The sequence below is a fragment of the Colletotrichum fioriniae genome (assembly GCF_027942845.1).
Source record: "Colletotrichum fioriniae strain IMI 355084 chromosome Unknown scaffold_11, whole genome shotgun sequence".
Classification (NCBI taxonomy): domain Eukaryota; kingdom Fungi; phylum Ascomycota; class Sordariomycetes; order Glomerellales; family Glomerellaceae; genus Colletotrichum; species Colletotrichum fioriniae.
In genome coordinates this window covers 216788-238983 of record NW_027076847.1, presented here as the reverse complement: position 1 = coordinate 238983, position 22196 = coordinate 216788, and the positions used below count along the sequence as shown (strand labels likewise).

At 52.4% G+C, this 22196-nt stretch overlaps 6 protein-coding genes across 6 annotated transcripts; 1 reads left to right on the top strand and 5 right to left on the bottom strand.

Annotated features, from left to right (window-relative positions):
- Window positions 1-601: 601 nt before the first annotated feature.
- TMA16 (translation machinery-associated protein 16) lies at window positions 602-1303 on the bottom strand (the record flags this gene model as incomplete). The annotated part of the gene is made up of 4 exons (XM_053199045.1): window positions 602-744; window positions 800-933; window positions 992-1079; window positions 1132-1303. The coding sequence occupies 4 exons, from the start codon at window positions 1301-1303 to the stop codon at window positions 602-604; spliced, it is 537 nt and encodes a 178-aa protein (XP_053043500.1).
- An 894-nt stretch (window positions 1304-2197) lies between these two features.
- EXO1 (Rad2 nuclease) lies at window positions 2198-4749 on the top strand (the record flags this gene model as incomplete). The annotated part of the gene is made up of 2 exons (XM_053199046.2): window positions 2198-2412; window positions 2496-4749. 2 exons carry the CDS (start codon window positions 2198-2200, stop codon window positions 4747-4749), a joined length of 2469 nt encoding a protein of 822 aa, XP_053043501.2.
- A 1221-nt stretch (window positions 4750-5970) lies between these two features.
- On the bottom strand, window positions 5971-7784 carry N0V96_008702 (uncharacterized protein; the record flags this gene model as incomplete). Its single annotated transcript, XM_053199047.2, has 4 exons — window positions 5971-6063; window positions 6118-6134; window positions 6182-7615; window positions 7694-7784. The coding sequence occupies 4 exons, from the start codon at window positions 7782-7784 to the stop codon at window positions 5971-5973; spliced, it is 1635 nt and encodes a 544-aa protein (XP_053043502.2).
- Window positions 7785-10091: 2307 nt separating this feature from the next.
- On the bottom strand, window positions 10092-10882 carry N0V96_008701 (uncharacterized protein; the record flags this gene model as incomplete). Its single annotated transcript, XM_053199048.2, has 4 exons — window positions 10092-10120; window positions 10177-10342; window positions 10413-10458; window positions 10569-10882. 4 exons carry the CDS (start codon window positions 10880-10882, stop codon window positions 10092-10094), a joined length of 555 nt encoding a protein of 184 aa, XP_053043503.1.
- An 872-nt stretch (window positions 10883-11754) lies between these two features.
- Window positions 11755-13274, bottom strand: N0V96_008700 (uncharacterized protein; the record flags this gene model as incomplete). The annotated part of the gene is made up of 7 exons (XM_053199049.2): window positions 11755-12123; window positions 12182-12215; window positions 12287-12376; window positions 12434-12590; window positions 12660-12913; window positions 12997-13059; window positions 13114-13274. 7 exons carry the CDS (start codon window positions 13272-13274, stop codon window positions 11755-11757), a joined length of 1128 nt encoding a protein of 375 aa, XP_053043504.2.
- A 5733-nt stretch (window positions 13275-19007) lies between these two features.
- gap1 (RasGAP protein) lies at window positions 19008-21515 on the bottom strand (the record flags this gene model as incomplete). Its single annotated transcript, XM_053199050.1, has 4 exons — window positions 19008-19168; window positions 19219-20812; window positions 20869-21251; window positions 21314-21515. The coding sequence occupies 4 exons, from the start codon at window positions 21513-21515 to the stop codon at window positions 19008-19010; spliced, it is 2340 nt and encodes a 779-aa protein (XP_053043505.1).
- Between the last annotated feature and the right edge of the window lie 681 nt (window positions 21516-22196).

Below are 22196 nucleotides of genomic sequence, written 5' to 3'. Positions count from 1 at the left end.
AGGCACTCATGTAGCGTTTGCCGAGCCTCACCCAAAGTTTCGGAAGCAACCTTTTCATGCAAAACCGCCACGTTGGCTCTTTATATGACGCTGCTTCGGTCTCTGCCGCCCGCCTTCTGGCAGCCCCCCCTTCGGAGGACCATCGGTACGGCGCGCGATTCTCATGAAGCCACATGCTCTCTACGTTTGGCACACTTTGCCGAACCCCCTTTTGTGCAACGGCACAGGAGAATCATGGCTTAGACGCTGGACGAGCCAGTGATTTGACCATGCGTGGTCTGCTGTGATCCGAGCATTGGACCTTTCGCACCTCAACATGCACGGTTGCTGTATGTAACCGGAGAAATTTGTCTGTTGGCCAAACAAGAACTCCGATACAGTGCCTGACCTGTCCGAGACATTTCCCGCGAAAAGCCCGCTCTTCTATGGTGGCACCGTACGAGGAGCCGTACATAGAAATTGGAGCCGACGAATGATCCCCCATCCTTTCTCCCGGTGAAATCGATGATGGTGCTTCAAGGCCTAGCTGGATTATGGCCTCTTGTTTTCCCCCAAACGCCGAAAAAAAAAACGCCATGATCATGCTGTAAGATGCCAGAAACTAAACCCTGGGAGGGAAGCTGGAAGGTCTGACGTTCCCGTCACTCGTGATCTTGACCCAGGCGAGGTTGGTGAGGTAAGCCCATGAACCCTCCCAGCGGTCGAGTTGAATGATGTTGGACGACGTTGTGAGATCAGGAAGGTCTGCAAAGCGTTAGAATGCCGCGAAAGGAAGATACGCTTCGGGGAGTCGACTGACAAAATCCGATCTTGTACTCCTCTTCAAGGTTGGAGATTCTCAGCTTGAGCAAGTCTTCCTTGGCACTTGCAGGGCGGCCGGCACGGCGGGTCTTCTTGACCTCGGCGTACTCCTCATCGTACTGGTGCACAAACCTGATAATGTGTCAGTGTTTTCTCAACTTATGTGGGCTGGTCGGCTTCTGAGACGTACTTGCTGATGAGCTCCTGAACAGCGGCCAAGTCGAGGGGCTCAGATCCCTTCTCCTGAATGGCCTTTTGGAAAAAGGAGGCACGGTCAACTACCAGATGTCAGTTGGCCAGCCTTGACGTTCTTGAACTGTGATATCATACTCATCGGCTGCTCCTTCTTGTTCTTTGAGGCGTGTAGCTTTCCCAGCCGTTGGTCTCTGATCGAGGCCTTGTGAAGACGCTTGGAATCTCTGGAAAACTCATGCAAGGCTAGGTCATGGCCGTTGCGCTTCTTCGCAATGTGCTTGCGAGCCTTTTCTAATGTTGAGGGCATCTTGACGATATTGGAACAACAGAGGGAATGAGACCGGGTCAGTTCACAATGAGATTGGTATCCGAGATCAATGATTCTCAGAGTTGAACGAGACGCAGAATGAGATTTGCGATGGCGCTGGTTCTGTGATAGTCGGTCTGTGCCCCACCCGATGAAAATCCCATCCGAGTCTGCAGGTGCGTTTGCTGTGTGCACAGACATTGGATGAAAAGAGTACTTGATGTCTCCACTTAACCCCAGGAAAGGTCCAATGGTCTTCAACCAAATCCGGACAGAGTGACGTTGCTCTGGAAATCCTTGTCTGATTGCGCTAATCCTCTTTGGGGTAGTTTCCTGGCCTGGTTCCTGCGTAAAAATTAAATACAAAAAGACAGAGAGAAAAAAGAGAACTGGGGAGTCGCGATATGAGCCTGACGCGGTACGGTGTGTCCACCCGCGTTCCAATATAGCAAGCCCAGGTCACCCCCCGGGCGATTCCACCGTCCCTTTCCCGTGCAGGAAGCCGTGATTCACTCCACCTGCACAGCTTCGCTCCTTCGACCTCAGCATCGTGGTGAATTCCCGTCGACCTTGCATTTCCCCCTCTTTCAGTTCTCCAACCTTTCGTCGCATTTCCTCCGTACAAGTGGCATTTCCGGACTCGTCAACGTAGCGCCCGAGTGCTTTGTTTACATTTGCCCCCGGATCACCTGACTTGGCGTTCCGACTTTCAATCCTTACGCGAACGACTTGCCCACGCGTCATTCTCTCTCAACGAATGGACTGAGCATTGATTTCCCTTCGTCGACCCCGGCTTCTGGCCTGTGAATCGGATCAGAGAGAGACCTAGGCAGCCCTCAGGAAATACCGACTTGCCAACCTTTGAGGACCCGCGAACCCTTCTCGCGACCGAAAATGGGCGTCTCAGGTACCATTTCTCCCTTGCTTCCGGTCAACGTCCTTGCTCACCAAAACCCCCCAGGTCTGCTTCCGTTGCTCAAGTCCATCCACAGGCCAACCGAGTTGAAGAAATTCGCCGGTGAAACGCTCGGCGTTGACGCCTATGGATGGCTTCACAGAGGAGCTATTGCCTGCGCCGTTGATCTGGCCAAGGGCAACCCCACCCGCAAGTAAGTGACCCTAGCCATGCGCCGTGCATAACGCGCTTCCCAAGCTACGCAACCGTAGGTTCGTATGCCTAACCTTGCCTCAGATATGTCGACTTCGCCATGCACCGGGTGAGGATGCTCAAGCATTTTGGCGTCACACCATACATTGTCTTTGATGGCGACTTCCTTCCCAGCAAAGCCGCCACCGAAGGATCTCGCGCTAAACGCCGTGAAGAGAGCAAGAAGTCTGCCATGGAGCTTCTCAGAGCCGGAAAGTCATCACAAGCAGCCCTCGAGTTTCAGAAGGCCATTGATGTCACACCAGAGATGGCTCGCAATCTCATTGACGAATTGAAAAAGTTGAATATCTCGTACGTCGTCGCACCGTACGAGGCTGATGCTCAGCTTGTTTACCTCGAACGCCAAGGCCTCATCAACGGCATTCTATCGGAGGACTCGGACCTCTTGGTTTTTGGTTGCAAGCGGCTCCTCACAAAACTCGACCAGTACGGCAATTGTATCGAGATCAACCGGAGGGATTTCTGTGCGGTTCGGGAGGTTTCTCTTACGGGGTGGACGGATGACGACTTCCGCCGAATGGCCATTCTCAGTGGGTGCGACTATCTCGAGGGAATCAACAATATGGGTCTCAAGACGGCCTACCGGATGATTCGCAAGTACAAGACTATTGATCGACTGATCCGGATGATCCAATTCGAAGGAAAGCATCGCGTTTCAGAGAACTACATGTCTCGGTTTGCCCAGGCCGAGCTGACATTCATCCACCAAAGAGTCTACTGCCCGACGAAGAAGCGGTTGGTATGTTTGACAGAACCCGAGGAAGGCAAGGGTGTGGAGGATATGCCGTTCATCGGTGGCTACGTGGAGCCGGCCATGGCTACGGCAATTGCACTCGGAGATGTCAACCCCATGACCAAGGAGACCATCATCCCCGCGCCCATGCCTGGCTCCAAGACCGATACGAAGAGAAGGCATTCTCAATCTGCAGAGGCCCTTGCGGCAGTCTCTTCATCGTCGACCCGCACGCGACAACCGACTAAGCCGATTGATTCGTACTTCAAAGGCCACCAGCGTATTCCGATGGGTGAAATGGACCGCAACTGTTTCTCTGTCGACCCAGAGAGAGTTGCCGCGCTTACTCACAATGGCCTGGTACCCAGAGTCTTTCCCCTTCCTAGACCATATGTCGATGGCACTTCATCATCGCAGCCAAACGCCAGCTCGCGTCCCACACGAACCGCCCGTTCAAATACTTCCCCTCGCCTCTTACGACGACGGACCGAGCCCATCCAGGACTTACTGCAGCAACATGCTTCTAGCGGCTCTGACGGAACCCGTCGTATCACCGTCGGTGACGCGACAAACACTATAGACGATATCGATGCACTGATGAAAGGCGGCTCCCAGCGGCCTCCCAAGAAGGTCCGTCTATGTGCAGATACAGACATTACCGAAACGAAAACTGAGGAATCCCAAAAGAGCAAGTTCTTCCCCAAGAACGGAAGCTCAACCAACAAGAACAAGGACAGTTTCCTATTCTCAGACGACTCCATCGACGAGGCGCTACTCAATCTCCCAGACATTGATGGATGGCATGACCCGAAGCCCAAATCAATAGCGGTCTACGAAGAGAGTCAGAGCACGGATACAGGAACCGAAGCAACTGCCGGTACGGACAGCCAGTTCAGCAAGGACGGAGAGATATCAGCCACGCCGCAGACCGATCTGTCCGAAGTAGACGACGTTGAGCCGAGCAAGCCTGTCTCGTCGCTCACAGAGAAGAACATGAGACGGACGTCATTACAGCGATTTGCCTTCAGCTCTCAGCCCAGCCCTGCCGCCTCAAGCCAGCCCGACACGCCGAGCACCATTGCCTCTCAGCAATCATCAATTTTCACACCCTCGACCGCTGCTCCCTCCACTGCGGCATCCTCAATCACATTCTCGGCTAGCTCAATCGCAGCTGGCACGTCAAAGAACACTCCGCTTCTCACCCCGCTACAGCGGATGGGAGCCCGTGCTCTCCAGCGGAAGAACCCGCCTGCTCGGCGGCCCCTATCTCCTACTAAGAGCACGATACAGCGGAGCCCCAAGCGCAGTCCCCGGAAGAGCCGGCTACTCAAGTCGTTCCCCGTTAACCCGTCTTTTGTACCTCTGCCCAAGGTCGATCTGGCCGAGGTGGAGGCTCTGAACGCGGCGTGCGGAAGCGAAGACCAGATCATCCCCGATAGCGACGGCGAGAATGACGACGATGTCTTTGCCCACGACCTTGGCCAGAAGGACGACGGAGACTCCGTGCCCAAGACACTGAACCTTTCTCGGTTTGTATACAATTGAAGCAATTACTAACCACATGTCGATGCGATACCCACAAACGTTGCGTCCTTGTTTTGTTCTATCCACTTTGGAAGCAGGCGTTAAGAGTTACGCATCATTGAGGCGCCGTGAGCGCGACTCCTCTAGGGGAGAGATGGGTCTATTTTTCTGGGCACCCGATCGTGTTATCTATCTCTCTTGACTCAAAGCGAGGTCGGTACAGGATGGCCATCATTGAAGTTAGGGTCACCGAGGCGTACGGGCAGGAAGGCATACAGCATGAGTTATCATTTGACATGATTGGAGGTTACAAGGGACCACAGAACATGTGAATCATGCCGGAAAGTCGAGAGGGACAGTATAGCCAGGGTTTCTTGTATGCATTGTAATCACAAGGAGACGATGGAGTTTTTAGTAGTGGTGATTGATGATGGGAATATATCGTGGCTGGAAGACCCTTTTTTTCCCTAATGGAACGTGTGCGCCACTGCTTGTGATCAGCCTACAGCTTGACGGGTCATTATTCAAGTCATGAAATACTACGATTTACCTACTTCTTATCTTGTTCGGAAGGTTCTCGTTGGTCACTCTTTTGAGAACTTATCTAAAAATCCAATCTCGGCCCGGACCGGGGAGCCGCCTAGCCCCCAATCCCACCTCATTATTACAGCCCTTTCCATATGGGCGTTCAAGAACCACCTAGCAGTACCCATCGGACGTAAACACATGGACGGGTTGTAAAGATAGCCTAGTTGTGAAAGCTCACGAGTTTCACAAATTTCACAAACCTAAACCAGAATACAGAATCCGGGATGGAAATTTGACCAGGACGTGGTTTTGCCCAATGATAAAAATAAAAAAAAGAAGCCCGCTGTGCCTGGGACACTGGGCAAGTAAACCTGAAGACCTATACCATACACAATGCTCATGATGCGCAGCAGTCATTCCCTTGCCTTCCTTTACTATGAAAGAGAGAGAGGAGAAAAAAAAGCCCGCCTCTTGTCATACTGAGAACACTAAAGTGATGACCATTGAGGCAGCAGCCGATCCTCCCCACGTTGAATCCGTTCCTGGGTCTAATGCCTTCCTCTTCCAAAGGTTTCCGTCTCAAAACCCACGCGACAAACCTTTTGCGTGGCTCTCTGAGTCCATGCTTCTGTGTATATCCATACCAAGCCCGAAAAGCGATCCGCTAGCCTCACGGACCATGCGAATCGTGTTCTTTCACCCCGGCAGCCGCAACTACCTCGCCGTATCGTTGGAAAGGAAGAACCATTCTTCTTCGCCGCTGTCTTCGTCGATTTCGCGCTCCACCACGTCCGCATCATCCATGATCTACTGACGACGACTGCTTGTGGCCCCGACTGGTGAAGGTCCGTGAAGATCTACGTTAAATGTCCAACGTCCTAATACGGTCAGCTATTATTTGATCTGGTTCATATTGCTAACGTACCATTGGCCAGGTTGTCTGCAGTGTCTTCAAGCAAAATAATCCGTCGCTTCTTGCAGTATGACGTCTTGTCCATAATGTCGACCTTCAACTTCTTATCACAGAGCTCCTGGACGGGCTTCTCAAACATCTCTGACAAGGCCTCGACAGCCATCTCGAGGTCCTTTTGGTTATCTTCGAAAATCTCGGTCAAGTTGTTACGCGCCAAATAAAATGCGAAGGCGTAGGTCCACTTAAGAGTCTGCCGGCAAGTTTGCAGCGTTTGTGAAGCCTGGTTCAGGTACTGAACCTCAATCCAAGACATGCCTGAGGCTGTCTGAAGCTGTACCATCTTCTTCTCCGTCTTGTGGTAGATGTCCTTGTCGAGCTTGGCAGACTGTTCGTGGTTGGCGTATCGGTTGTAGTAATGCAGGTAACGTTCTAGCGATATGCGGGACTTGGCCTGCGCATCACGCGCATCTGTACCACTCTTTTCCTCGAAACGATTGCAGTTGTACCAGCTCGTGCCGTGCTCCGACCATAATCCCATGCACATCCAGCAAAACTCGTGCTTGCACTTTCGGCATGTCATGTGGTTGCAGCCGCCGTTCTTCTCGATTGTCGAGTTGCACTTGGGGCACTCCTTGGTATTGGCCGATATCCAATTCGCAGTCTCCGAATCGTCTGCGCACTTCTTCAACCATCGCTTGACAAGCTCACAGGGAGCAGGCTGATGATCAGTCAAAATGCAACCAAAGCAGAAGCGATGACCGCAACCGCATGCTACTGTGGGGACGATTCTGTCCAGGTCCTTCTTCTTAATGGCGCATTCCACGGCATTTGGGCAGTCGGGTGCAGGGCACCACTTCAGGATTTCCTTGTCCTCCACGTACGTCCGGTTCAGCAGCTCATGGTATCGGGAGTTGAGATCGGCTGCAACGAGCAGATCCAAGGACTTGGAATCGATGATGCGGCCGCAGCCCTCGGCTGGACACTGGATACGAGCCGCCTCGCCTTCTTCGCGAATCTTCTGAGTCAAGTATTGGCGGTAGCAGTCTACGCAGTATCGGTGGCCGCACTTAAGAGAGAAGGTTTGGAGGCCGTCTTCGTCTTCGCAGCAGATGTCGCACATGAAACCCGGAATGGCTTCAAGCTTGGGCGGGCCAGCCACGTTCGAGCCAAGGCCTGCAGCCTCCAAGACCTTGTTGGGAGCGTCCATGTAGTCCTCGATCAAACGTTCTTTGTTCCACCTAAAGTGCCGCAACAATATCGCGACGTCCTCCTTGCGGATGTTCAGGATCATGTTGACCTCGTCAATCATGTCATCCTGTTGACGCTGAATGTCCTTTGGTTCGTAGACTTTGAATGAGATGTCGTAAGCCACCTTCTTTTTGCTGTCGGAGTCCTTGATCATGCCCAGGTCCTCGGGCTCGTCTTCGAAGTCATCTTCATCGAAGTCTGTGGAGGAATCAGAGACGTCAGTCGGTGGCTTTGAGACCGAGGAGTCTAGAGGTGGGTTGAGCGGTGTATACATACCATCAGGGCCAGACATGTCCTCGCCGCTGTCATCCTGCATGATCTCGTCGTCGCTCGAGGGAGCCGACATGAAGTCCTCCTCTGAATCCATGCCGTTGCTCGCGGTGGTGACGGGGGTCGGGGGAGCGTCCTGTCCAGCAGCCGAGGCGATCCTCTTCTTTGTCGCGGTGTCTTGGTTGTTGGAGGATATCGTCGCCTCAGCGGCCTTTCTCTTCCGCGTAGTGGGAGGAATGGTGCCGACTGCAGATGGAGGCGAGGGAAGCGTTTCCGAGGGGGCGGAAACGGGTTGGAAATGTATGGGCGGGTGAGACACGGGTGACGGAGATGGACGTCGAGGATCAGATCCAACGAGGGGAGAAAGAATGGCTGTGTTGGGCGCCGGTCGCGGTGCGGAAGTCACTTGATGGGTGGAGGGGTAGATTGGTAAGTTGCAGGCTGTGATGGCCCAAGGGTGAGGCAACAAACAGGTACAAAGGCCAGGAAGAGCTGAGCAGGTTATACAAAGGCACTCGCTGTCTGCGGTTGTGCAGAGAAAGGGCGGGTTGTCGAGGTCGGGCGGGATCAGTCAGAGCGGTCGGCGGCAATAGGGACCTGGCTCGGTTGCCTGCGGTGTAGAATGCCGCAAGGTAGAGCGCGAGGGCGGTGGTCTATGGGTGATGGGTGTGGTGGGCGTGGATATGTGGATGTGAAAGTGGGATTGGAATGCGTTGCGGGAAAGGTGAACGACCTGAGTGACTGAGCGTGTGGGATGTGGGTGGGATGAATGGGTGGATAAGGCAAGGAAGGTATGTAAGGTAGCGGGAGGGAGTCGGACGGTTTGGTTTGGCAGTCACAGACAGTCAGGACCAGGCAGTGACTTCCTTCCTAGGTACCCAGCGAGTGAGTTGTTGAACCCAATGACGGAACTCAGACGTCGGGGGTGTTGGTTAGAAGAATGAATGCACTGGAGGGAAGAAGCCGAGTGACTTCATCAATGGCGGGTGACATCGGCAAATGCAAAGTACCTCGACAGGGCGGGGGACAAATCCCCCGCCGGGGGCGCGGGCTTGCACCGTGAACTACCGGTACTTACTGTGTAAGGTAGGGGCAGGGCCAAGGGGGACGGGAGGACTCTTTCAGAGTTACTCTCACCACACACTCTGACAGTACGGCCCCTTGCAACTCTGAATATCAGTGTCACTGGACAGGCCGACTGAGTCTAGGGATTCGTTTTAACATCAACACCATCGACACTACGTTCCAATACGCATCTCCTATGTTCTTGGGCATATGATGGCGGGATTCAGTCCCGAAATGAGTAATGTGAGTGAGTGCCTTACCTAAGTACCTCAAGTACCTCCTTAGAGGTCAGGAGTGAGGGGGGACAAGGTCACAAGGTTGCAGATGCTTCTATTTTGCGCTTCCAGCGCTATCTTTACATCCACGGATACAAGCCCAGGGAAATTGATCAGGCACTGATGAAAGAGGCAGGCTTCAGGCACACGACTCGATTAAAGCACCTCACCCTCTCCAATCCCACCGGGGAGGAGACCAGTCCTCAAACTCCCTGGGGGCCAGATGCAGCCCCGTGCCAGCGTCATTGCAATAGTCGCTGGCCAGTGACTGCGTCTGACGGCGGGCAGGTGACTCCATAAGGCCCTCAGAATCTGGTCCTTGCCTCCAGGGCAGTGCGGAGTTAGGCGATGAGGGACTCAGGAGTAAGGCATACCTAGAGGTGAGAGGGTGGTCTTTGGCTTTGAACTTGATGCATGGCATGACGGTGGACGACTCACACAGCTGCCCTGAGCGCCACCACCCTCGAGAGTGTCACCTCGAGTCGAGACTCCGTGTTTGTCGCTCGATAAGCAGTGCGGAACCTGACGGAACTGCCCCTCGCTTACCCTTAGTCATCCGTTCTTATCGATAGCGACGTCGCATTCTCACGTTATTTGCCCCTGCATTTGTCAGGCGGGAGCGGCCCGGCACCAAGTGGCTCCGATGTCGCCGGTCATCGGGTGCATGCCGGGTGTCCGCAAGTGCCCGGCTCGGCCAGCTTTGATCCCGGGGTTTCCTTGATCTTCGGCGTTGCAGGCCTGACAAATGTGATAGTCCCATCATTGTCAATTAACTCAGGTACCCATACCGTGTCGACATGATAGCTTCCTAAGCAGGCGAAGGAAACATTCGATTTCTTTGTGGGCCCCTGAGGCCGGTACGTGAAACACCATTTCTTCTCGCTGCTGTCAGTCAGGGGTTCGGATTCGGAGACACGTCTTCTGGGCTTGTCTTTGAATTCAAGCTGGTATTCGCGATACATATTATATCTTCTTTCAAACTGCATCTACCTGATCCAAGTGACCTTCGATGTTCCCCTATCTTGTAGTTCATTGCAACATCGCAACACCGGGTCCACGTCATCTCAACCCAAGACCTTGTCGGCCAGGGAAACTGTTCGCGTTGTCAGCTAGCCCTCACAAGGCATGATAAGGTCCTCGAAATCTTACCTGCAGTGCCAATGTTATCGGGCTCAACGTGGGCCTCCTTGACCTTTCCGTTCTCGATCACGAGGGTATAGCGCTTGCTGCGGTCGTTGCCGAAGATGGCCTTGCTATCAAAGTCGACGTCAAATGCTCTGGTGAACTCGCCGGACGGGTCTCCCAGGAATCGAATCTTTCATAAAATTAGCATACCAACGCTGCCTCGGCGCAAGAGGAGAAGGGAGGAGGGTGTCTCAACATACTCCAGTCTGGGCCGCCGGGTCCAATTGGTCACCCCAGGCCTTCATGCTACTCGCTCGTCAGTATCAATCGCTTTCCTTCTACGTCCCCTTGCCTTGAAGCCTCAATGAGGTTTCGAATCCTCGAATGCCTCCAAGGTCCCGGAGAGGGAAACCTACACAAAGGGATCGTTGACGGAGACGACAAAGACGGGGCCGGCCTCCTTGAGCTTCGGGTGGTTGATGTACGAAGGGATGTGGCTCGCGGAGCACGCGGGAGAGAAGGCGGCGGGCACGCCGATGATGAGTCCGTTGGTGACCTTTCCAAACTCCTCGGCGAGGTTGACCTTGTTGCCGGGCGAGTTCTCGACGAGGTCGACCTCGGGCACAGCGTCGCCGACCTTGACGAACGCGGCGGGCGTCGAGTGAAAGGCCCGCGCCGGCACGGCGGGGCGGGTGAGGGCGAGTCTTCTTGCGGCAAAGCGGAAAGCCATTGTGTCTGTGGGTAGCTTTGTACGGTGTCTTGAGGTTGAAGTTGATATTGTGTGAGTGTGGAAGTTAGGTAAATGCTTAAGCTCCAAGACGGGGGCGCGAGGCTGGATGATATGTGTTTGTGTTGGGAGCTTTCTGTTTTCCTGGGGACTAGAGCTTGGGCGGGGGGAGCTTGGTCTTTTCCCCAGACACTGCCCTGGAGCTGAAAGCTTGAGAGGGGCCTCGCCCACTGCCACTGCCCGCGCCAATTGAGACATTTGCTTGGCTGAGCTCGCAAATTGCCATGACATCAGACCAACATCCAATGGCAAACGTCCCCCCTGCGTCCGGCCCTCTTTCCCCTGTGAGACATTCATTGTGTACTTACTTACCTAAGGTACTGTATCCATAGGCAGAACATTAGTCAAGTTCTGTGTAAGGAGTACTGCTAGGTGTGTAACACAGTAACAAACCCAAGATGCTAAGAGGCTAATATCCTTCTGGCGCGGTCGCGTTGGTACGCCGTATTTGTTCACAAGCCCGGGGCGCTGCAACGCAAACTTGACTTGTCATGCACGCCACCAATAACGTCCGCACCTCATCAACCTCTGCTTTCTTATTCCATGATACTTGCTTTTATCGCGCTGTCTCTCAAGGTCCTCGGTCCCTTTTCCCAATCTGCTGGCACTAGGAACCGGGGGCTTGACAACCACAATCAACACCCCACGCATTGGAACGTCAATTGACCGTCCGTCGAGATCAAAGCCTTGAGGGTATCATTCATCATTACGGGCGTTCTACTCGCGGCGTTGCCGCCCAGCTATTACTTCTACCTCTCATGACAATCCATTATCATCGTCTATTACCGCCTTCGTTTCTCGAATTGCCCTCTATTTCATGCATCGGGAGCCCTCAATTCCTGCCTCAGACTTCCATCGGCATCCAGAGGACCTACGTTGTACCGCTTCGATTCAAGACTGTTCCCGTCGTCAGCAACACGCAAGTTTTTAGAGAGGGGGGAACCCAAAGTCACAAACCTCCAAGTCAAGTTGCCAGTGCAAATCGTCTTCAGCGTCGCAGTCACCTCCCGAATCGCGTCAGCGTCCGCAAGGCTCTGGTTGATCAATCTTCGCTCGCAAACGTCGAGCTGCTTGATGGCCTTGTCAATCTCTTCTACGACTTCTCCGACGGCATTCTCCAGGTCATTGCCATCTTTGCCATTCCAGTACCGCACCGGCACCGCATTGAGAGTCCGGCCTTTTCGCTGCTCGAATAATTAGTTCCTCCCGCTCACGCACCACCACCATGAATAATCCACTTACCAGCTCCTTGTTCAGCGAGAGCAAGTCATTCGTCCTATTTTCCACAACACTTTGTTAGCTTCTGCGTATCTCCATTCCGGGGTCTAGTAGAGGGGCAAAACTAACAGGCCGATGATGATGCTAACCGACTCCAGGATCATCTTATGCGGCTGCGAGTTGACGACGTGCGCTGGCCACGTTGATCCAGAGGCGAACCTACTTTCGTTAGCAGAAATCCTACATTTCAAGGAAATTACCTTCATGTTTCCTTACTCTGCCAAGGCGCACAGAGGGCCAGCGCCCCCCGTCTTCTTGCGAAGCTTCTCATACGACAACGTCGTCGGCGCGTGTCCGTTCTGGATATACCGCATCTCCTGCACGGTCGAGTCAATGTACTCGAATAAACTGACCCTCAACCTCCTCCTCTGATCTGTCATTGGCAAAATAAATCAGCTCCCCGATTTCGCTGCTATACCCAGATATGAGAAAAGAAACTCACCTCGGTCGTACTGCTGGCAAATAACTTTGGCAACCGGCTGGAACCCCGCAATGACGGGGTTCGTTGACGCCTCCTTAGGCCCCTCGGAAAGCTGGAGATATTGTGCAATGTAGTCCTTGGCCTTGTTACGGAAATCCTTGGCCTTTTCCGCGCTCTTACACTCGAGGCTTTCGATATGGTCATCGAGTCTGCCCTGCCAGAGCACCATGAGCGTCAAGGTGCCAAGCCTCTCTCTTGTTGCGTTGGGCCAGAGGCTAACGTCACACACACACTACTCATTAGCAAGTGCTGGGGGTAATTTTCCCTCTTTTTTCAACTTTTCTTGAGGATATCTTACCATGAGGCCAAGAGAGCCGGATTCGCTTCCAGCACATTGGTCTTGTCTTTCGGGGACGCATCGCTTTTCATAAGTCAGCATACCGAAAAATCTCATGATTCTCTTGGACAAGCTCACCTCTGCTCCAGGAGTTTGCAAATCAACCCCTCAACCTCGGAGGCGTGAACATTCTTCCCAGACGGCCAGTGGCTGACCATCCGGCGCAGGTCCGGGATGACCATGACCAGTCCATCGAGCCGACTGGCCAGCTGTGCGCTCTCGGTATGCGCAGCCGTCATTTTGAAATGGTACAGTTACCTCGCGGAACGTTGAACTTGCGCGCTGGACTGGAAAAAAGGGGTCCGGCTTATCGAGATTTGATTATGATTTGATCTGGGTTGGATTCCTTTACCGTCCATTCTTTCTAGAATGTATCCAACGAATGTCACCCTGTCTGGCACTTAGGCTAAAAAGGGCACACTTTCAAGATTTCCCCCCTTCTTTTCTGCGTTGGCGTGTGCGTCTTTCTCTCTGTTTATGATAATGGGTGACGACTTTTTTGCTTTGCTGGGTTCCTGGTGTGGAGCATTGCGAGATTAAGTCAATGCTACCCCAAGGGAACTCCCCTATTATGGGAATTCTTTTCTTCACAGAGAGATAGGGACCGAATCAGTGATCGTCGAACACCGTTTCCCAATCCGTGAATCACCAGATAGGCAACTTTGTCCTGCCAGTCCCACCCCCTTGTTGAAGTTTGGCTGGCAAGCGTCTGCGGATTGGAGGGGGGAGAATTTGCGGGTTGGCCCGCGTGGGAAGCGGCCGGGGTGGGCGTTGTAAGTGACAGTTGACGTGCTCGAAACAAGCTTAACTCTCTTCACCGGGCTCGGTGGTCTTCGGTGAGAAGGGGGGGAAGATAGTATATGTATAGCAATTTGAACTCTTTGCCCACCGGAAATTCGCTTCCAAGATCAAGGGTCATGGAAATAGTCTAGGCATTGAGAAATTTCTTGCGGCATCCCTAATCGCTCGTGTTTTGAAACGAATCCCACCATCCATCGACGACACTGACATCTCCCCCCCGCCAAATGCAACGCTTTGCTTCATGCGTCCTCTCAAGCCGATGTTTGGTCGTCAACGGAAGCCGACACTCATGATAGTCGCCGACGTACGAGTCAAATCGCGCCGACGACTATTTGGACACACAGTATCCGTTGCCGAAACACTAGCCTCCAAACACAACCAACATGCCGCCTTCAAGTGGCAATGTTGATGATTCACAGCGAGTTTGACGGTCCATCAACGTCTATGTGGTAGGGTGTGTCATGCCACGTCCATCTATCCATTCTGTCCCATCCCATCTCCTCACGAACCGGCCTGTCGGCTCGGTTCCGCCACGTCTTCGACTTGAAAAGCCACGTTTGATAATGCGAACCATTCGACTTGATTGTACCAATCGTGTTTACGAACAATTTCAAACAGCTACCGCACGCTGATCCATAACATACAGTACAGCATTGAGGCTGCCACACAGCATGATGAGCTCGATTCCATCAAGTACCCACCATGATGGCAACGATGTCGCTACTAGATTAGGCATAGATCCAACAGGCATTAGACCTCTCGCAGTCGCTGTATAGTCACCCTGACAGAAGACCTTCAGCACGGCTGATGGGCAAGATGAAGAAGTTCTTGTCGATCCGTCCATATCGTGCACTGATATTTCAATATCAAATCGGCGAAGGCGTGAGCAAAGCGGTGAAGGTGTCGGGTGCGGCTGGAGAAGGCTTCAGACGAGGACTTGCTTTGCTGATTCCATACAGCCATCCTCTTCTTCGCCCTTGTCTACCTCTAGCGATTCTGACGATGTTGGAGATATTGTCTCCATGAGTGCTGCCAGCCACTCGGGCTTTTGGGCCTCAAGTCGGTCGACGGCACTTACATCGCGGTGCCACCGCGGTGTCGGTCAAGACAGCACATCTTGTACCTAATCACCTGCTTCTTAATGCATTGCATCCTTGCCGCGGCAAATCACAGTCTCAGAGCTGTCCATCATACACAATTGATTCGGAGCATACTGAGGACGAGAATCATATCACACCTCAACGGCTGAACTAGGGCCGACTGCAGAATCCTTCAGATCACCGAACGCTGCTTACGACGACACATTCGCGGGTTCCTACTCTTCCAGCTCTTCCTTATCACATAGATATCAAACGACTCTATTGATGGCATCCTGGATGAACACCGGTAATGAGCGCGTATGCTGACTGGAGCACCTTAACCCCTGCATGTGCACGCAAAGCCCCCTCAGAGGTGATGGCTCGGGGGCGAAAGCTTCACTGCAATGTTAGCCCATTTCAAGCTCACAGAAGATTACCTAGGAGCTTTGTCAACTCAATCTAATCCCTGCATGCAACCTCTTGCCCCCAGGAGTGGTGGGACCTGTGCCTACAATTCACTGCGATTTTGGCTCCCCCCAAAGCTCTCAAGACATCTTGCCACTTTAGCACCTCAGCTCTTGTATCCAAAATCCGACCTCAGAGGCGACTGGGGCGAAAGCTTCACTACAACATTGGCCCATCTCAAGCTCTCCAGACGATGAGTGACTTTTATCAACTCAATTTCAGCATACGAATTCCCCTCAGTGGTCGTGGGCGTGTGGCGAAAATTTCACTGCAACTTTGGCTCCCCCCAAGGCTCTCAGACGTTTCTCTACTTTAGCACCTCAGCTCCTACATCCAGAGCCCGACCTCAGAGGAAGCAAGGGGCGAAAGCTTCACTGCAATGGTAGCCCATCCGGAGCTCTCAAGACCATTCCGGCAAGTTTGCCGCTTCAACCCCTGCATGCAAAACCCCGTCGTGGGCGGCGGTTTCACTGCATTCTTAACCCATCTCAACCAGCAAAGTCCCACGACTAAGCTGCACAGCCTTCTTGCAAAGTAAGTCCCAGATCAAAAACCCCTAGTCGTCTATCACGAACGCGAAGGGATACATCTTTGTATCATCTTACCATGAGGTCAAATCGAGAACACGTTCTTCTCTCAGGCAGATATCGTGTATCGCTAGGACTTGCTTTGCTCTATCAACCTCGTATCGTATGCAGGCTTCCAAACACAATCGTATGTCACGGCAATGTACAAGTTCGGCTCCGCTTGAAATTCTAGGGACGAGTTGATTCAAACAACAGTAATTGTATACAGAAACCCAGCCTTTATACCCACAAGAGAAGTGAAAGTTCAATGTGATGACAGATATATCATGAAGACTTAGAACATGATCACTGGATTGCCTCCTTATTTCAACTCCCAACGTCCCTATGAATGTCGAGGAGGTATAGGGAAACATCTCCGCATATAGCCAGGCTTTTGAACGTACACGCCCAGTCCTGGTACGCTGGCTAGGCAATAGGTACCGACGGTTGCGGCCATCCGCAAGTGGTCTGGCGAACTGGCAAAGGGGTCTAAACGTACTTACTTGACCGTCTGCTCTCCAGGTAGTATCAAAACATATATTCCGTGTCACGTCAAAGATGTTGTCGCCCTGACTTTGTGGGAAAGGATGTGCAATCCAGTCGAACCTGTTGCGAGTTTTCAGAAACCTGAATTCTTCCAGGCATATACCGTGGTTGTCTCTTCTTCAATCATCACAGTGTGATACGCTGGCAATGTTAACCGGCGGACTCGCATTCGATCTGAGCTGTGAAGGCTTCACTGATGAAGCAGCAGCTATCAATCACAAGGTTCAGAGTTGCTTTTTTAGACCTAGCCAGGCCAATAATCAATAGCCACCATCCGGGCATTTCCTCTTCAACCCTGAGTTCCCAAGGGCGTGTTGTGAGACAGTAACATGATGAAGGTCGAGAATAGCCTCCCCGACCCTTCAAGTTCTTCATTTGCATGCCAGCATCAAAATGTACGAATCCTGACATTCGCATGATAAAGTCACAGTAGAGACTCTTCAACCTGTGTTCTCTTTTTTTGACGTCTCCTGTGAGTTTTCCTTCACGTACGACCTCCTCTCATACTCAACGTGATGTATTCTTAACACCATACGCAGTGAATTTCATGTCTACTCCGAAACACTCAGTCAAAACCTCGTCGTCTATGCCTATCATGACACTCCTCGGATCCTGTCACCAACTCGCCCTAAGGAACGCAGCTCTCATCCAATCAACCTTCCAACTTACACTCATGTTTCCAAAGCCACCCTTGACACTGAGCTCAAGCTCACTCACTCATAAACACATACAACCTCCTTTTACAATCTGCGTCATCCACAATGTTAGAGAAGCTACCTTCACTCTTCCCCAACATCCAGCCTCCTTCACAAACAAAGTCATCCATCCAACTTAACAAACTCACGAAAACTCACCAAATACTCCGACCTCAGCCTCATCTCATCTCACCAACCCAAACCACCACCGCCCCCAAACGCCACCACCCCTCTCCACAAGGCTGTAACACGCCAACCGAACCCAATCGACCAAAGAAAACCATCGTCACCTTTCCAAACCCCCTCCCTCCCCTATAGACAGCACACCCTACCTCACTTTCCTTCCCAGCCTACAGAAACACAACCAGCACGACATACCCAAGGACCCGGCAAACCATACCCGGCCCCTCCTCCTCACCCTACCATACAACCAAGACCTCTCAAACACAAGGCACACACACCTCGGTCATATATACCACCGTCCCTATATCACGCCGTCGACACCACCAAAACTCGAAACACGAACCGGGGGGAAAAAGAACCAAACAACCCAAACGCAAAGCACTGCGCGACCACAGGACAACGTGGCAGACAGGCTCACGTCATCCCCCTCCCCTTCTCCTCCTCCTCCGCCCTCCTCCCGCCTCAACCGTTACTCACCTACCATCCATCCATCCCATCTCGCATGACAAAAATTCATCGGATGAAGTATACCCGAATCGGGAGCCTAAAGCCACAGAGAGACACGAGGCTTCTACTTTTGCAACGAACGCGCGCCATTTGTGAAGAGAAAACTCAAAAAGAAAGTGAATACAAACTTCGTTGTCGGGGTAGAAACGAAGAGCAGAAATACGAGACGGAAACAGGCACGACGAACTGTCAAATGTTCGCTCAAACTAAACTGAATACCCCTTCCTACATACCCTTTTCAAACCTTGATCGCGGAAGTCAATTCTTCCCCTCATACGACATTGTCACCCCATCATTGACAAACCTTCACAAGGCTTCACAAGCAACAATATCACGGTACGTCATCACGAAAGGGACCAAGTTTGAGAGAATCATCTACCTTCATTCCATTTCTTTCTCGTCCATCTTCTCTACCGTATCATTTCAGACATGAAGTGCAAAGGGGCAGGACATAAAACCAAAAAAAAGTCGCCGGACCAGCCGAATACAACTTGCGCCATCGTTGCGCATCAGGACGTATGGATGGAAAAAAACAAACAAATGAGGACCAAAAAAGGACAAGCAAGCAAAGTTGCACAAGGCAGCAAGAACCATGAATTTCCTGGCGCCGACCGCCGAACAAGAGAATTAAAAATGACGTAGCAGGTATATCGAGAGGACGTGAAAAAAGAAGACTCCAAGCCGTACCGCCTATTCGCCGATAAGATGTGGCGCGCAAGGCCGCAAGAGACAAAAACCAAGTTCCCATATATCCACGGTGATAATCTTGTACTTGACCTAGTCTAGAGAAAGCTGCTCAAAGTCTCGAGCACGCAGACACAGATCTAGGCGAATACGAAAGAGACAGGTATAATAACGCCGGTATGCGCATGGATGAATGAGATGGTCGAGAAGTGAATTAAAGGCGGCCGTAGCGAGGAGGCGTTCATAAGGGTGGGAAGCTGGCAACGCATTGATGCAGACGATTGCGAGGATGGAAGTCGAAGGCGGTGCGACGATGAAGACGAAGACGTCGTGGTATCAGGATTCAAATAGATGCCGAGAACGCCTAATTCGAAGAAAAGCCAGTCGAGGGTATCTCTGGGAGGAAAAGTTGTACAGTTGAGAGTTGAGAGGTCAAGTCGTGGCGTTTACCACCCCTTCTTTCTCGCAAATCGCTTGTTCAACAAAGTGAGAACCTTGGTGACGTTGAACTGGACGTACTCCAGATCAAGGTCGTCCTGGCCGTCTTTCTGCATCTCAAGCAGGTCGTCGAGCTTGAGATCCAGTTCAAGAAGACCGCGATTGCGTCCTGTACAAGAGTCAGTGAAAGTTGCGCAGTGACCAATCAAAGTAACGTACCCTTGTAGTGGAGAGAGATAACAAAGGTTCCCGGCAGAGGGCTGGTAAAGTTGAAGTAAATGTTGGCCCTCCGGTTGTCAGGGACGTTGCTCTTTTGAATGACACCCTCCTTCTCCAGCTGCTGGTGAGTGAATTTGTAAGGCCCGAGGACCTGTTGCTTCTGCTGCTTGCGCTTGGTTCCCTCGCTTTGCGAACGCACGTTGTGCAGGTAGCTCTTGTACGTCTCCAATTGACCAACAAGATAGTTGTTGTGGTCGCGAATGGTCTTGTAAACCTCTTCCAATTTGCCAGTCTCTTGGATAACTCCGTCCTTGAGCGATCCAAGATGTTGCAGTTCCTGCTCGACTTCGTCACGCAGCAGGCCGAATTGATCGCTCTTATCGATGACTTTCAGTTCCTGCAGCTGCGAAAGCAGCTCCATCGCTCTGATACCTTTGCGAACCATCACGGCGTCGTTTCGGCTCGTAGCTGCGGCGTCGGCAATCCGCTCGAGTCGCAGAGGTCTTCGTGCGACGCTGCTGTTGGATGGGATCGATCGCATGATTTGCACAAAGACGGACTTGGCTTCCATAAAGTACACTTCCTCTTGCGTGATGTCGAGCGCCGCTGTCAAGTCGTCGATCGCTGTTTCCCATCGGCTGAAGAGGGGGAGGTTGATGGCGCGGTTCTCCTTGCGAGGAACCTGTGGGGGTGCGCCTCCTAGCTCGGACATGATGATGCCCAAGTGAGAGTTGTCATCCTTGCAGAGCTCTCCGTTGTGCTTCTCGATCAGGCCATGCATGGCATAGATTTCGTTCAAGGTGATGGACAGTTCCAAATCCTTCTTCGAGAGTGCGACGTAGTTGTCCATTTCCAAGCTCTCATAGAAGTCACCAACTTCACACAGGTCAAGCATGAACTTGTTGATACGCTCCTTGTTCTGGTAGATGAAGGGTTGCAGCTTGGCCATGTAAGGCTCCTTGGCGTATGAGGGCTTGTTAGCAAGGTTTTGCAGCATCTTTGCGATCAAAGTCAGCGTTCTTCTTGGGCGATCAGCCGGCTGACCGTCAATGAGCATGTATGACTTGGGCGTCACGATTGCCGGGTTGATGAACCGCAAGAAGAAGAATCCGCCGATGAGGGTACAAATAACCTGATCATTGGCATCAGGGTACTTGCGCTTCGTCAAGCTGCGAATCTGCTTGCAAATCCACCGAATACCGTACGGCGCTTCGTCGAGCCCGTCAATGATGGTCGTCAAGAAGCCATTAGCAATCTCGGTGAGCATCGTCAGTCGCGGCTCGATGATGGCTTGAACTTGAGGGTTCTCCGCGGCCTGCTCAGCAGTAACACCCTTGGGAAGCGATGCAGGCAGACTGCCAGTGTCCTCCTCAATCTGCTCAATCATGCGCTCGTAGACCTTGAGAGGGTTGATCTCCAGGTCAAGGTCCTTCAACTCGATCAGACTGTTGATTCTATCAGCAAGAACTGACTTGAGAAAGCTCTGTCCTGGTCCTCTCCGCGTGTATGTGGTCATCATTCTCGAGACGGGTGTATTTGCGCGCAGAAGCGAAGAATATTCGGGGGTGTTGTCGAATTGGTAGGTGAGAACAGACTGTTGAGTGAAGAGTCAGCTTCTGATTTCGCACAATATAGTCTTAGGACACAAACCTGGAACATAGTCAAGAGCAGATGTTCTTCGCGACTCTCATATTGGTTTCCGTAGATGGTGAACATGACCGTCTGCAGCAGGGAGTCGATTTCCGACATTGACACCAGACGGCAGAGGTGTGCAATATGCCTCGGCTCGGATTGCAACAAGAACATCAAGTTGCCATACTTTTGCGTCTTGTCGTCGTTGGGAAAGGCGCCTTCTTGCATATCCGTCGCGTCTTCCAAGTGGCTCGCGACTTCGTTCTGTTCCTCAAGAGCCATTCGGTTCTGGATGAGGAGGGCGATTCGTGAATCAAGATATCGCACGTCCTTTTCGAGGACGAAGTTCTTTTTGGATTGCGAAGAGATCTTAGACTTGAGCTCCCTGAGAATCTTTTGGGCTGTACAATCCATCGTCAGTAAGGCGAAAGGGCACAAAAACTTCGGAGGTTGCAGAGCCTACCTTTGGCCAAGTCATCCTCAATCTCCAAATCAGTCTCGTTCGCCGACATGGACATATACAGCGCGGACATGGAGTATCGCTTCGATTGGCGGGCGGACCGCGATCCATCGTAAGAAGACATGGTGTTTTGGCGGGAGAGGGGTTGGAAGGAGGAGGAGGAGGCGGTAGAAGCTCGGGATGGTGTTTGAAGCATGACGGACATGTTGGCGATGGCCTGAGGTGATGTTTGCGCGAAGTAGGCAAGTCGCCTCAGAGAACCCCTTGAATGAACGGGGTCTCAACGTCGCCTGCGAAGAGGTTACGACGGCCGGCGCTGGTGATCGGTGGTTGGCTGAACGGCGATGTTGCAGTGCAGCTGCGAGGTTGGCGATTGGGAAAGCGACTGTTGGTATCCAGCGTGAAAGGAAGTGGTTCTTCCGACTGATCCAAAGATGCAGTTATCGTTGCCAGACCGTTGCGACTCGCGGAAGGAGAGCGGTTCGTCAAGACGTGGCTCCGAAGAGGTGATGGAGGGGGCGTGGCAGTTTTTGGGGGGGGGAACTGAACCGGGAACTGGGTGGAATCGAGTCGTGCGTGTCGTGCGGGAACTGGGTCGGTCAGAGTGTGATTGAGTGGTGCGTTAGTGAGTGTATATTGGTGTGTGTGCGGGCACAATTGATATGTCGTCCAGCGAACGCCTCGAGACAGTGATTGAGTTGAGTGCACAAGAGGCTGCGAAGTGACTTCAGTCGTCGGTGTCAAAGAACCCAAGATGGCAGACTTCGAGAATGTGGTGTTGGTTTTTGTGGTGTTTCGGACGGAAGCTTCGTCGGGGGGGCAGGCCGATGGATATTGCTTTTGGCCCAGCTGATAGGGCGGTACGACGAATAAGGGCGCTGTTTTA